The sequence below is a fragment of the Anolis sagrei genome, chromosome 1 (genome assembly GCF_037176765.1).
Source record: "Anolis sagrei isolate rAnoSag1 chromosome 1, rAnoSag1.mat, whole genome shotgun sequence".
In the NCBI taxonomy this organism is placed as follows: domain Eukaryota; kingdom Metazoa; phylum Chordata; class Lepidosauria; order Squamata; family Dactyloidae; genus Anolis; species Anolis sagrei.
Genome location: NC_090021.1, coordinates 107,858,431 through 107,873,897, shown reverse-complemented (window position 1 = coordinate 107,873,897; position 15,467 = coordinate 107,858,431). Strand labels below are relative to the sequence as shown.

Here is a 15,467-nt window from a genome sequence, read left to right as displayed (position 1 = left end):
TTGTTGTTATTTAGCTAAAAACTACTATCCTGGGTTTCGTTCATGTACAACAAGGGTGACCATAGTGGGGCCCAAAGGCAACATCTGACCAGGAGTTCTTCAACACCCCACTCCCAATGTTAAGAAGTGCAATTTTCAAATAAGTATGCACTTAAACTACACAGAACCCCCCCCCCCCAAATATAAAGAACATGGAAAGACATCCCTCTCATTCCCACAATTTTATATATAGCCTTCATCATGGGATGTTAAAAGGAAAAAGGAAAAAGCATCAGTGTGTATGTGTAAGTGTCTTCAAGTCCCCTGTCAACCTGATGGTAACCCCATGAATTTCATAGGGTTTTCTTAGGTAAAGAATACTCAGAGGTGATTTTTCCAGTTCCTTTCTTTGAAATATAGTCTATGGCATCTGTATTCATAAGTGGCCTCCCATCCAAGTACATACCAGGGCTGACCCTGCTTTAGTGTAACTAAAAAACTCCCAAAATTGGAGTCACATACCTCCTGTCAACTTCCCTATAAAATAATGAAGAAACCATATCCCGAGGCAGACAAACTAAATGTACATGTAACAGAATGTTCTCTATGTACCTATGGAGCAATTTGAAAATAATCAATTTACGAAGTTAAAATGACAGGTTCTCTTAAGGTGTTGTTGTATTTTATTTTTTTGCAATCTTTTTGTCTCAAGCTTTTCCTAATTATAACAAATTGATAGCAGAGAAGAAGCTTAGAGAGGACATAAAGTGTAGATCTCTAAACAAGGTGTTTTTTTAATAATTGAAATATGCTATCTAGTTTTGTTTTATGTAACTAAATTGTTTAGTTATATAAAACAAAAAATCAAGAGCCAATGTTGTTTATAATGGTGATATAATAAGCAAGGTGTGGAAAACAATAATAATAATAACTTCTTCATAGGAACCTGTTTTTCTCCATTACAGATTGTGAGCAAGAGCAACCCCCTTTGTGGCTCCAGACTCTGATGAGTGCTTGCAGGCAAGCAAACGATTTTAGCATCCAAGGTGTTACTATTTCTTTAATAATGGACTTAGTTGGATTGACTCAGTCAGTTGCAATGGTCACTGGAGAAAATATAAATGGTGTTGAAAGTGCACAACCTCTAAGTCCAAACCAAGGAAGAGTGGCTGTTGTCATTAGACCTCCTCTCAATCAAGGCAACATCCGGTACATGGCTGAAAAAACAGATTTTTTCAAGGTACAATGTTCATGTAGCTTTTGCAGTAATAAAGATGTGTTGCTGTTTGTAGACAATGTTTCCTGTGGCTATGTTCCATGTTCTGCTTCTGTAGGAACATTGTGTACATATTCAAATAATGTTGTCATGTGCCTTAAAGCTGTTTCCAACTTTACTTGTGCACTGGTGCTTTCCCATTCCCTATCTTTCAAGAACTCTCTTTTGAACATCAAAAGAACCTGTTGAACATATTTATTTGTCTGTTTGTTTGTTTACTACATTTATGTACCGCTTTTCTCCCACTAAGGGAACTCAAAGCGGTTTCCAACATTATAAAGGCAAAATTCAATGCCGTACATACATGTGAAAACCAAAAGATAATAGCAAGACAATAACATATAACTATAAATTAACCTAACCAAATGAAAAAATAAATGTAAATAACATTTAAACATAAAGCATAAACAATTAAACATCGATAATACAATAACATTTATATATATTTTTATTTATTGTGTCAGGAGCAACCAGACATTTGTATTACATTTTTAACAAAACAAACAAACAGACAGACAAAACACAAAGTTTGCAAGCTTGGTAGTTGATTAAATGTCCTTTGACCAGTATCTGGCCACTTGGAGTGCCTCTGGTGTTGCTGCAAGAAGGTCCTCCATTGTGCATGTAGCAGGGCTCAGGTTGCATTGCAGCAGATGGTCTGTGGTTTGCTCTTCTCCACACTCACATGTCATGGATTCCACTTTGTAGCCCCATTTCTTAAGATTGGCTCTGCATCTCGTGGTGCCAGAGCGCCGTCTGTTCAGTGCCTTCCAAGTCGCCCAGTCTTCTGTGTGCCCAGGGGGGAGTCTCTCATTTGGTATCAGCCATTGATTGAGGTTCTGGGTTTGAGCCTGCCACTTTTCGACTCTCGCTTACTGGGTTGTTCCAGAGTGTCTCTGTAGATCTTCCAGAAGCGACCAGAAACATTTATATTAAAACATGACTTAAAAACAGTTATTAAGATCATGCCATCCGAAATCAAGCCCGTAGTTATTCCATTGGTCCATTCGCTATTCCTTACAGTGGGACTTTTGGTGCTGAAACACTAAAAGGGAATTGGCAGAGGAGTGCCACCACCTTTTTGTCAAATCATCACAAGCACCTTGGATATCAAACAACTTTACCTGAAACCCAAGCCCTTTCCTACCATATTCTCAGCTGATCACTAAGGGAAATACTACTTAAGAAAAACTAACATTCTGATTGTTGTTTTTTTTCTTTCTCTCTCTGATTGCCCTGTGTTTGTCCTGGAAAGCATGTGGCATTGACCTTATGGGACCAGTTAGGTGATGGAACTCCTCAACATCACCAGAAGAGTGTGGAGCTTTTTTTCCAGTTACACAATCTTGTTCCATCCTCTAGCATATGTGAGGATGTTATTAGTCAGCAGTTGACCCACAGAGACAAGGTAAATCATTCTTTATACCATTTGTGTTCTTGGAGGTGTATGAAATATGAGAATTAAGTTTCTCCAAGTGAGAGTATTTTAGGATTTCATGTTGTAATCACAGATTTTTTTGCAGGTAGAATACAAACTATAAGAACCATGTGTCATAAACAATCAGATTCTAAAGCAAAGGCTATTTCTTTCTTACAGTAATCTGTTGATTGAACATCATATACACACAACAAAGAACAGTCCCTGTTAATGCATTTCCAGGGCAGTCCTTTGCCACCAAGCTGGCTCCTTCTCCATTTTTTTCCCTGTTGTTCTTTTTGGTTCGCCTTCCTCGATGGCATTAAATTGAGTAAATAAATCGAGTATTCAAACAATTCTTCCTTTGTGTTATTGAAGGCTTTCATGGCTGGAATCACTGGGTTGGTGAGAGTTTTTCAGGCTGTATGGCCATATTCCAGTAGCATTTTCTTCTGATATTTCACCATCTGTTGCCAGTATCTTCAGAAGTCTGTTGGAGGTAAGGCAAATGGGGTGTATTTATATATCTGTGGAATGTCCCGGGTGGGAGAACGAACCCTTGTCTGTATGAAGAAAGTGTGAATGTTGCAATTAGCAAGCTTGAATAGCTTTGAGTAGCCATGAAGCTGCAAAGTCAGTCAGTGAGGGTATCCGCATAGAGGTAGCTTGGCTGTTGTGCCTGAAGGCATCGTCTGTTTGGGAGGTGTTAACTGGCAATTTGATTGTTTGCTGTCTGGAATTTCCCTGTTTTTGTGTTCTTTATTTACTGTTTTGATTCCAGTGTTAAATGGTAACTAAATTTTGTTTATGCAGATACCCTCACTGATTAACTTTGTAGCTTCATGGCTACTCAATGCTATTCAAGCTTGCTAATTGCAACATTCATGCTTGCTTTACACAGACAAGGGTTCTTTCTCCCACCCTGGGTATTCCACAGATATATACATACACTCCACTTGCCTCATCTCCAGAAGACCTCTAAAGATGCTAACCACAGATGCAGGCAAAATATTAGGAGAGAATGCTACTGGAATATGGTCATACAGCAACCCAATTCTCCCTTTCTTCTTCCCACTCTACACTCAGTTGGCTTTATTAATGACTGATATCATTGTATGTTAGCTAAAAATGACTCACATAAGATTGGATTGTATTTCTATTATGCATCTTTAATCTAAGTTGTACAGAAATGTAATGAAAGTGCATATAAAATATATGTAGAAGGAACATGAAAAGGAAAAGTAGCCATGCTCACTATATCACACATACACACACATTCAACTCAAACTTTTGTTATACTTTCAGGCCATCAGAAATAGTATCAAAATACATCCAAGCTTTTCTGATCTCCAGGTGCACGATCTTCCTAGAAGAAGAAATCTGGAGATTTTGAAAACTTGTATGGGTTTTTGTGTCATTTTAATTGACCTAATATAGGTATTACAGTGATATTACTGGTAATTTGGGGCCCACTCAGAATTAAGCCCCTTTAAAGTTATTATTGAGGAACAATGCTCAGGATTTCCCCACTGTAGAAATGTTATATCTACAGTGGGGAAATCATGGTCACTTTTAGGTTTTGGTGTCATGTCATTGTCCCAGCATTCTTTTAGCAAAACCTATAGGCTTTCTCCTACTGGTACAACCTTCTTTTATTAACGTTCCTGAAATTTGGGTCATTTTTTATTTCCAGTCTGGAAATGTAGGTCTTCTGGCTTTAAAAAGTGATTTTTATCCACTGTTTGAGATCTTACAAGAGCTTCTGTTAATTTTATTTCCTTTTTGTAAGGGTAGCCTTGTTATATTGCTCCTTTTGATAGTGCAGAGGTGAGCACACTGAAACCTACAGTCATACCTGTAAATTTTCTGCTCATTTTTGCTTAATGTTATCCCTTTGTTAAAATGATCTGATATGGCTTGTAATTTCTGACTTAGTGAAATTGTTTACAGAATATTATAGTGTATAATATATTGGAAAGTACAAGTCCTCATAGTCTGTGCTTGGGAAACCATGTGCTATGTCTAAATTATAGCTTCATAGAAATTTGATATAATAAACTCTATGGCAGGTATGGGCAAACCCAGGCCCAAGGGCCACATGCAGCCTCCTGGGCTCTTTTCTCAGACCCTCTTCTCTCTCACCATCTTATCCTTCCTTCCCTCTCTGTTTCCTCCCTCCCTTCCGTCCCTCTTTCTCCTTCCCTCCTTCCTTTCACCCTTTTGTCCTTCCTTCCTTCCCTCTTCCTTCCCTCCTTCCCTTTGTCTTTCCTTCCTTCTCTCTTCCCTCCTCCCATCCCTCTTTCTCCCTCTCACCATTCCCTTCCACCCTTTCATCCTTCTTTCCTTCCTTCTTTCCTTCCTTCTTTCCTTCCTCCTTCCATCCTTCTCTTCCTCCTTTCCTCCCTTCCTTCTTTCCTTCCTTCCTCTTTCTCCTTCCTTCCTTTCCTTTTTGTCTTTCCTTTCATCCCTCTTTCCTCCCTCCTTTCCATCTCTCCCTCCATCTTTCTCCCTCTATTCCCTTCCACCTCTTTATCCTTCCTTCTCTCTTCCTCCTTCCTTTTCCTTCCTTCCTTCTTTCCCTTCCACCCTTTTGTTTTTCCTTCCCTTTTGTCTTTCATTCCTTCTCTCATTCATTCCTGCTTACTCCCTCTCTTCCTCCCTCTCTCCCTCTTTCTTCTTCCATCCTTCCCTTCCTTCCTTCCATCACCGGACAGCCAGTCCTCTTAGTAGGGAGTGCTAGCTTGACCCCCAAGTTAGAAGGTTTGCCCTTGCCTGCTCTATGGTGTTATGTTATGTATGTAATTTGAGTTATGATTTTACTATGGGTTTTTATATGGATAATATTATCAAGACTAGTGCTGAGTAGCAATTAAATCTGGTCTGATACTGAGCTAGGGATGATTTAGGTTTATGGTAAAATAAAACACAAACATGATTATGAACCAAAACCCAGTTGCAAACAAATGCTTAACAGTCAAGAGTTCATAACTCTAGGTTATACATTCATATCTGGCATAAAGACTGACCTACATTCCCAGCAGAATGGACAATATGCATTGATTAAAATGTCATTTTATCTTGTAGAAAATCAGACTGGAAGCTCATGCAAAGTTTGCCGTGCTTTGGCACCTCACCAGAGATCTCCATATTAACAAATCCTCATCATATGGCCGTTCCTTTGACAGGTTAGTTGGGAACATGTATGGATTGACAAATAAAAAGGTGCACTCCTGTCCTACTTATAAGAACTCCAAAAGGAACATATTACAGATGATGTTCATTCTTGCAATGCATTATTTCCAAACACTTTGTATTTTCTTCGTCACCTTCCCCCATTCCTCTTTCATTGCTTTCCTTCTGCGACTTCCTTTCCACCCAGATATCCTCCCTAATCCCACTATAAGCATCAATTCCTTAATAAGCTTGGCTCTGAGTCATTTAAACAAGGAGAAACTGACCTCTCCAGCTGATGCCAACTGTTATAACACTTGTCGTTTTTATTGGCCTATTGTAACTGTCTGGTGCATTTTAATTTGGATTTTCCTCCATTTTAGGTCCCTTTTCATTATGCTCGATAGCTTGAACAGTTTAGATGGCTCTACTTGGTCAGTTGGCCAGGCCTGGTTAAATCAAGTGCTCCAGCGTCATGACATTGCACGAGTCCTGGAGCCTTTGCTTTTGCTGCTACTTCATCCAAAAACTCAGCGCATTTCAGTTCAGCGGGTGCAAGCTGAGTGCTATTGGAACAAATCTCCCTGTTATCCTGAAGATGAAAATGAAAAGCATTTTATGCAGAAATTTAACTGTGATGGTTGTAAGTACTCTCTTTGTGTATAAGTATAGGTCTACTTATTTCTTCTTCAAATATGCATAACTTTGACCTGCCTCAGCGTGCAAGAGGGGAGGTGGACCATGCCTCTGTGGCCAGCAACACGTAGCCACAATTTTTTTGCACAAACAGTGTTTTTTTCTGTGGTGAAAAACAGTTTTGTGCGGACTCATTTCCCAAACTTGTTGGAATGTCCATTGTATGTGGATTCTCCCAACTGGTGGAGAGGAAGGGAAGGGTTCGGCATTATTCAAAGATTGACATTTCTAGGTCCCTAGGTAGCCAAATTCCTATAAAGTGGTGAATTCAAATATTTGTAAAATGTGCACACCCTGCTCTCTTTTCTTTCATTTTCACTCTTTTTCCTCATCTCTCTGGAGGTTCACCATTCAGCCATTGTCATGACATAATGTTAACCTAATATGGATGCACTTAACAGTTACAGTTTGAGGCTAGGACTCCATCAAAATGGGCATTACAGCCAAAATAATTTGGCTCCTTCTTTGGAGGCTTTTAAGCAGAGGCTGAATGGCCATCTGTCGGGCATGCTTTGAATATGATTTTCCTGCTTCTTGGAAGGGGGTTTGACTGGATGGCCCACGAGGTCTCTTCCAACTCTAAGATTCTATTATTCTACTTATTTCCCACATTTGTTCCCCACCCTTCTCACCCCTTAAGGGACTCAGGGCGGCCTTTCAAATGGGAACAATTTGATTCCAACACACATCAATTTGAAAATAAACAAATACAGTTAAAATCCAAACAATTAAAAGATCAATTATTAAAACAACAGTTACAATCATGCAATTCAAATTCATAATTCTGTGTGCTTTATGTTTCTTAGTGATTTTTTTTAATTTTTGTTTTAGCATTTGGCCACATGCCAGCAACTCAAGAACAAGATGTCTCAGCCAAAGAGAACAATGAGAAACAGCTTGCCATGGATGAAATGGAGAATTTTAGTCTTACAGTCAACCCCTTAAGTGATAGGATCTCCTTGCTGAGTACCAGCAGTGAAACTATTCCTTTGGCTGCTTCTGATTTCGACCTTCCAGAGCATCAGATAGAAATAATGCAGAGTTCAGATTCTGGCTGTTCCCAGTCCTCTGCTGGGGATAACTTAAGTTATGAGGTGGAAGCGGAAAGCCTGACTGCCCCAGACCCTTCACAGCATTTGAGAGAAGAGTCACCAGATGAAATAGTACAGCAGGTGGTCACAGACTTGATATGCACGGTTGTCAATGGGCTTGGCGAAGATACTGAACTGCCTAAACAGTATCTGTATGCAGAAGATACTTCAGCTAAATTGAGTACTTTGGATCTCTCTGAAGAGATAACTAAAATTGAGGAGTCAAACATCCAGGACAGTCAGAGTAGTTTGCTAAGCAATGACAGCTCCCAGTTGCTCTCAGCCTCAACTGAGACAGGACTTGAAAGCATTTCCAATGAAATCTCCAGAAACAATTCCTCACCTTGCATCTCGTCAAGCCAGCAGACTCTCAGTGACCCCAATTACACATCAACCGAAGCCAGGTCCAGGCAGAGAAGCCACAGCAGCATCCAGTTCAGCTTCAAAGGGAAGTTCCCAGAGAAAGAAACTATTGTGAAAGAGTCTGGTAAGCAACCAGGAGCAAAGCCCAAAGTCAAAATAGCTAAGAGGAAAGATGAAGAGAAGAAGAAAGCACAAGCTGAGAAGGTGAAACAAACCAGTGTATTCTTCAGTGATGGCCTTGACTTAGAAAACTGGTACAGCTGCGGAGAGGGAGAAATCTCTGAGATTGAGAGCGATGCCGGGTCTCCAGGGATGCGGAAATCACCTCATTTTAACATCCATCCTTTGTATCAGCATGTCTTGCTCTATCTTCAGGTGTATGACTCCTCAAGGACTCTGTATGCCTTTTCTGCAATTAAAGCCATCTTGAAAACGAATCCTTCTGCTTTTGTGAATGCTATCTCTACCACCAGTGTCAATAATGCCTACACCCCTCAGCTGTCCTTACTTCAGAACCTCTTAGCCAGGCATCGCATATCTGTTATGGGCAAAGACTTCTACAGCCATATCCCAGTGGACTCAAACCACAATTTCCGGAGCTCCATGTACATAGAGATCCTGATTTCTTTGTGTTTGTACTATATGCGGAGCCACTACCCAACCCACGTGAAAGTCTCTTCGCAAGACCTAATTGGCAACCGTAACATGCAGATGATGAGCATTGAGATCTTGACCCTTCTCTTTGCTGAGCTGGCAAAAGTGGTGGAAAGTTCCACCAAAGGCTTCCCCAGCTTCATTTCAGACATGCTGTCCAAATGCAAGGTGCAGAAGGTGGTCCTGCACTGTTTGCTGTCCTCCATCTTCAGCGCCCAGAAGTGGCACAGCGAAAAGTTAGCTGGGAAAAATATAGTGGCAATTGAGGAAGGTTTCTCGGAAGATAGCCTTATCAACTTCTCTGAAGACGAGTTTGACAATGGTAGCACCCTCCAGTCTCAACTCTTAAAAGTCCTCCAGCGGCTCATTGTCCTAGAGCACAAGGTCATGACTGTACCGGAGGAGAACGAAACGGGCTTTGACTTTGTCATAACTGACTTGGAGCACATCAACCCCCAGCAACCAATGACCTCACTCCAGTATTTACACTCCCAGCCCATCACCTCCCAGGGCATGTTTCTTTGTGCTGTGATCAGAGCATTGCACCAGCACTGTGCCTGCAAAATGCACCCTCAGTGGATAGGCCTCATCACTTCTTCCCTTCCTTACATGGGAAAAGTGCTCCAAAGGGTGGTGGTTTCTGTCACCCTCCAGCTTTGCAGGAACCTGGATAACTTGATTCAGCAATTCAGATATGAAACAGGGTTGTCTGACAATAGGTATGCATCTCTCTCTTCAATTTGGCAATTTTGAAATATATATATATATATGTGCGTGTATGTGGTATGTTTCTTGCAAAATTGCAACAAATTCCATGTTGTTGTTGTTTTAGGCCCATTTGGATGGCATCAGTTACTCCACCTGATATGATACTTACTCTTTTAGAAGGCATTACTACTATTATTCACTACTGCTTACTTGACCCTTCTGCACAGTATCATCAGGTAAGGATGCTCCATATTTGCCCAAATCTTTCTTCAAGTATTGATGTTTGCTTGTCTCCATGAGTCTGGAATTGTGTCCTTTAATGTATTATTCATTATTTGAAGTAAAGTTACACAGAGTTGATGCTGTAAAGTGTTACATTGTTTATCTGGGCCTGGTGCAGTTCCCATTTTTACCTCTGAAAAAGTCTCAACAAGGTCCACTCTTGCTACTGGATCTTTGTGCCTCTTTCTTTGATCTCCATGGAAGGTCTTGTTTTTCAAAATATTTTTCCAAGACATCTTTTGGAGGATGCAATGCCTTGTAAAGAGATTTTTTTTCCGTGTTAGGAGTGACTTTAGGAACTGCAAGTCGATTCTGGTGTGAGAGAATTGACTGTCTATAAGGACATTGCCCAGGGTGCACCCAATTGTTTTATCATCCTGTGAGAGGCTTCTCTCATGTCCCAGTATGAGAAGCTGGAGCTGACAGATGGGAGCTCACCCCACTCCCCGATTCAAACCGCTGACTTTTCGGTCAGCAGTCCTGCCAGCACAGGGGCTTAACCCATTGTGCCGCTAGGGGCATTAATAATAACTATAGAACATTGACATTATCTTATCCTGATTAGTAGCTTCTGCCTGACACATTTTTGTAATATTTTTATTGGTTTAAATAAACATATTGTCCTGTTGTGGATGAGTTTTCCTTTCTTAGGCCTGTGGTTGTTTACAAAGAGAATAAAATACTGTAAATGCAAACATGTAAAGCAATAGTTTCTCTTGATGCTCTTTGAATTAGCTGCTTACACTGGTTTTGTGCAAGCATTAAAACAAATTTTGAATTGACGGAGATGCAATACTTCCTGTTTTTACAAATATATTTAAAAGAATAGAAACATTGGGGGTTCACGCGTTCACCCCTTCCCTTCCCTCCTCCATCCCATCTGAAAACTATAGTTATCTTCACATCTGCACTCCATCAAATATTATCATCAGCTTTAAACTGACTATCAAAAAAAGGACATCATGGTTCACATTCAGACACAGTGCTAACTATAAACAGAAAGGGGAAGTCAAGATAGAAATGTATATCTAGAGAGAAACAAGATGATGGTGAAGCATTCTTCTTTGTCAGTATCACTGAGAATAATTGATTGGTTTTCCTCTTTTGTCTGAACCAGCTTCTGGTTAATGTTGATCAGAAGCACATGTTTGAAGCTCGCAGTGGGATCTTGTCTATCCTTCACATGATCATGTCATCTGTGACTCTTCTGTGGAGCATCCTTCAACAGGCGGACTCTTCGGAGAGAACAGTCACTGCAGCTGCTGCAGCTGTTACTACCATTAATCTTGGATCAACCAAGGTCAGAGCATCAGAGGCTTTGGGGAATGGAGTGCACTTTGTCAACCAGACTGTGTGATGACTCACCAGTATCTCAAGAACCACTAGTGATTAACAGGCTATTAACGTTTTGATGGAATATTGAAATACTTAGTAAATACAGTTAGCCCTCTGCATTTGCAGGCTTGATTGAAATGTTTTCTATAGAAATCTCCAATTTCGCCAGTGCAACTCTATTGTCAGTTTCTGTTGGAAGTTGCCCATAACCCTGCAGGAGGCCCTAGAACAGTAGTTCCCATCCTGTGAGTTCCCTGGTGTTTTGACCTACAACTCCCAGAAATCCCAGCCAGTTTACCAGCTATTAGTTTTTCTGGGTGTTGAAGGCCAAAACATCTGGGGACCCACAGGCTGAGAACCACTGCCGTAGAGATTTCTGGAGAAATGTTCTTTCTGGGGATAAATGCTTTTTTGTTGGTTGTTTCTCCACATTTACGAGTGTTCTGTAGCCCTAATCCCAGTGAATATTGAGGGCTGACTGTTTTAAGAGTTAATAAAACCACATATCTGTTTACCATTAATATGGGAAAGCACTGCCTGGGCCTTCATGTGAATGAAACCTATAGTGTTACTAGTTTTCCGGAATCAACCACATATAAGTTCTTACCAAGTAACTATAACCCACACTTCATCTTAGAACTTCATTTGCCACCATTTTCATTTTATTTGCAGTCTGAGCATATCCCCCTTTTCTATTATTTAGAGACCTCAAAAGGTGATGGGACTGTTTTAATAGTGGTTTGTATGTTCAGACATCATACTAATTATACATAATGCAAAAAATTAACTTCATTCCGATAATTTCTGGAGGTGAGGTAAGTTATTTTCTGATTTCAAAGTATGGCCTGATGTTGGAGCTGTAAAGCCACCCCATGACATACTTAATTTTTTTAAATTGTGGATGATGTGACGTCTTCATTGAGTGAAATGAATTAATTAAATATGGTAAAGAGCCATAAACACCAGGAAAGACAGCACATGGCAGTTTCTTGTCATCAGATGCTGTTCCCACCATTCCCATCTTCTTCCACAGAACAAATGTTTTTAAAAAATCAAAGAAACCACATAGATACATGTTTTGAAAATAAACATGTTGTGTTATGAATTTCAGAACTTGAGGCAGCAGATTCTTGAACTGCTGGGTCCAATTTCAATGAATCATGGTGTACACTTTATGGCAGCTATTGCATTTGTGTGGAATGAAAGGAGACAACAAAAGCATACTTCAAGAACTAAGGTATGTTAGCTGATGCAGCTATTGGAAAATTGTTCCATGTAAGACACATCGTAATTCATTTAAATGTGCTTGGAAAACCAGTGTGCTTAGAAGAGCAATAATTTATTTTTATGACTTTCAGATTAGCTGCCTACATTGACTTTGTCCAGCCATAACAAAAATTATAGCTTGCCACAGATGCCATGCTTTCTGATATTATACATATGAATATGATGAATGTTTTTGGTATCAGGTTAAAAAGCTGCTTGATATCTAAGATGTTCAGCCTGCCAATCCAGTGTTTTTTTAATTGATCACTCGCTTCTGGTGCGAGAGAATTGGCTGTCTGCAGGGACATTGCCCAGGGTATGCCCAGATGTTTTACCATCCTGTGGGAGGCTTCTCTCATGTCCCTGCATGGGGAGCTGGAGCTGACAGACGGGAGCACAGCCCACTCCCTGGATTCAAACTGTCAACTTTCCGATCAGCACAAGGTTTTAACCCATTGTGCTACTGGGGGCAATACTAGGTGAATAGCTGTGGTAACTAAGTTGCAGGTTGCTTTATCAGTTGAGTCCCAGTTAGGCAAATGACAGAAATCACTACAATAAGATCCTCTCCTTCTCAAATACTCCATTAATGAGGTGAAGGGGTGCTGAACCACATTCTAGATATAAAGTTTGTACCTTCACATCCTCCATTATCAGTCCTGGGAGGTTGCAGCCTTTTTTCCATGGCTGGCACAGAAACATGTTTCTAATTTAGATGGAAACAACCCTTTTAGAGGAACATGAATCATTTTCAGCAGAAAGCAGCAGGAAGACAAATTAGGAATGCATTAAGCTCAGCCTTGCCACTGAGTGAGTGCCAAAAAAGGCACTTTTTCTGAATCAAATTAGTAATGATGCAAGTCTTGCTGTTCTGCTTGAAGTAGAACCTTAAAGGGGCATTCATCAAGTATATAATACTTCCAGAAGAAGTACAAGTTTTCTCCAGCAGCCTTCTGCATAGTCAAACAAGGAACAGAAGATTTATTCAGAAAAGCTTTGGGTCATTCTGAGTTTCTGGGGTCAACTTAGCTCTTTAGGATCTGTTTTTCACTGAGAAGTTGGCATGCATTACACTTGGCCACTAGGTATTTTTCCATTGGACAACATAAGAGGATGTTTTTCATGCTAAATCCTTAACCAAGAGCTTAGGAGGGTTTCTTCTTGAACCACAGTTCTCAAAATCCCACAATGTGGGATTTTGAACACCTCTGGTCCAAAAGAACAACTTCTCCAATATCTGCCAATTTGAAGTTTACTAGTTAGTACTAAAGTGCAAATTCATATATTCTGAGATCAGACAAGATTGAGCGTGTTCAAGGCGGTATTGCCTAAATGACTGATCATTTAGACTTCTTTTGGAAATTGCTATAAGCTGCTGGAAGTAATGGCTAGATAGCATGAATTGCAAAGCAGGTCAAGCTGCAACTAAGGGGGTTCTACAAGTTATTTATAGTCCTGTTTGACTTTGTGATTAGAAAAAGGGAGAGAGAGTGCTTTTAGAATAGATAATAATTTATTCGGTAGCTCAGAAATAACATCAGAATATGCTGGTTTGACTGCATAAAGCAGTACCTTAATTTTTGAATTGACATTTAGTTTTAATCTTAGACCAGTGGTTTTTGAAATTGCTCTGTGGCTACTAAGACAACTTTGTACTTGGCTGCTGAAAAATTATTTCCGTTCCCTATATGGTTTCTTACAGCCTTGAAATGATCATGGCTTGATTGTACTAGACTTAGTGACCATGCATGATGTCATTTTCCAGGTCATTCCTTCTGCCAGTGAAGAGCAACTTTTGCTAGTAGAGTTAGTTCGTTCCATCAGTGTTATGAGAACTGAGACTGTTATGCAGACGGTGAAAGAAGTCTTAAAACAACCACCTGCAATTGCCAAGGACAAGGTACGGAAATAGCAATATTATTAGGTTCTTGTGGGTTTTTTCGGGCTATAGGGCCATGTTCTAGAGGCATTTCTCCTGATGTTTTGCCTGCATCTATGGCAAGCATCATCATCCAGCAATATTATTGTTGTTTTGTGCTTTCAAGTCATTTCCGACTTAAGGCAACCCTAAGGTGAAACTATAATTTCTTGGCAAGGTTTGTTCAGAGGATGTTTGCCTTTGCCTTCCTTTTGAGGCTAAGAGAATGTGACTTTATCAAGGTCACCCTGTGGTCTTCCCTGTAGCTGAGCAGGGGTTTGAACCCCTGCTTCCAGAGGCAAGTTCAATGTTCAAGACACTGCCCAAATTATGTCAAAGCTTTTGGGCTGCTTTTGCTTTATGGGTAGATTAAGAGCCAGTAATAGATAAAAAAACCTTATTTGAAATGAATTACTTTGTAATGAAAACATTGCAAATAGATTTTGACTCCAAAAGTTACCAAAACTTCAATATAATCATGGTCATTGAATACATTTTCACCATATCCAGTAAAGGTTTCTTTGGTTTATTTCCCTATAAACCCCAATGCCTGTTTTTTTTAAAAAAATGTTATTAATAATGACAACTTTTTTGAATCATACTGAGTCTAAGCCTAGGTTCCTGTCACAGTAGATTCCCATAACTAGCTTTCCAGATTTAATTTAAGAGAATGAACTAAGGAAAGATAGCAGAAACAGATGTGGTTCCCCCTCCGCCTATCTTTGCCTTGTGACTGTCAATCTGTATCTTGTCAGTATTCCTTAAAATGTATCGTGTTGTCACATTTGAGCCTCCAAGGTTTTAAGCAACAGCATTGTTCAGCAGATAAATAAATATTATCATTCCCTTTCAAAATCTCTTAAACTTAGGATTTTGAGATATTTGTATATAAGAGAATCAGCATTCAGATGTATAATCTGTCTAGCTCATTATTTAAGCAGACAAACTAGTCCATGTATTTATACACTGTCTTTGGGGAAGTCTGGCATATCACATAGATATTGCATGATACGGCTACTTTCATGTCTAGGCATGCCATTAGAATAGTATAGCTTCCCATGACCTAGTTCTACTTGTCCTATAAAATGTATAGTTCAGAACCATTTGTGCAGAAAGCAGTGCTTCTCTCCATTAACCAGATTGTAGCATGTAGCACAGCCATGAAGGTCAGCCAAAGGAGACTGTCCATAAGATTGCCCCTCGGCTGCACTGAGGTGGTAATTCTCCTGTGGCTGGTATCTCATTATCTGATCACCATGTATTAAGGAGATGAGCATTATTGCACATGAAGAGCCAAGAACTAGAAGCCCC

General features: G+C 40.0%; 1 protein-coding gene across 4 annotated transcripts in view; it reads left to right on the top strand.

The window, feature by feature from the left end:
- The window catches only part of DOP1A (DOP1 leucine zipper like protein A), a 65,858-nt gene that overhangs the window by 33,696 nt on the left and 16,695 nt on the right, over positions 1-15,467 (top strand). For all 4 annotated transcript variants that reach the window (XM_060752970.2, XM_060752971.2, XM_060752969.2 and 1 more), the window contains 9 exons: positions 945-1,219; positions 2,511-2,663; positions 5,757-5,857; positions 6,227-6,486; positions 7,371-9,366; positions 9,480-9,591; positions 10,755-10,937; positions 12,084-12,209; positions 14,004-14,138. In XM_060752970.2, coding sequence (XP_060608953.2) covers positions 945-1,219; positions 2,511-2,663; positions 5,757-5,857; positions 6,227-6,486; positions 7,371-9,366; positions 9,480-9,591; positions 10,755-10,937; positions 12,084-12,209; positions 14,004-14,138 — 3,341 coding nt within the window. The remainder of the gene's footprint in view (positions 1-944; positions 1,220-2,510; positions 2,664-5,756; positions 5,858-6,226; positions 6,487-7,370; positions 9,367-9,479; positions 9,592-10,754; positions 10,938-12,083; positions 12,210-14,003; positions 14,139-15,467) is intronic.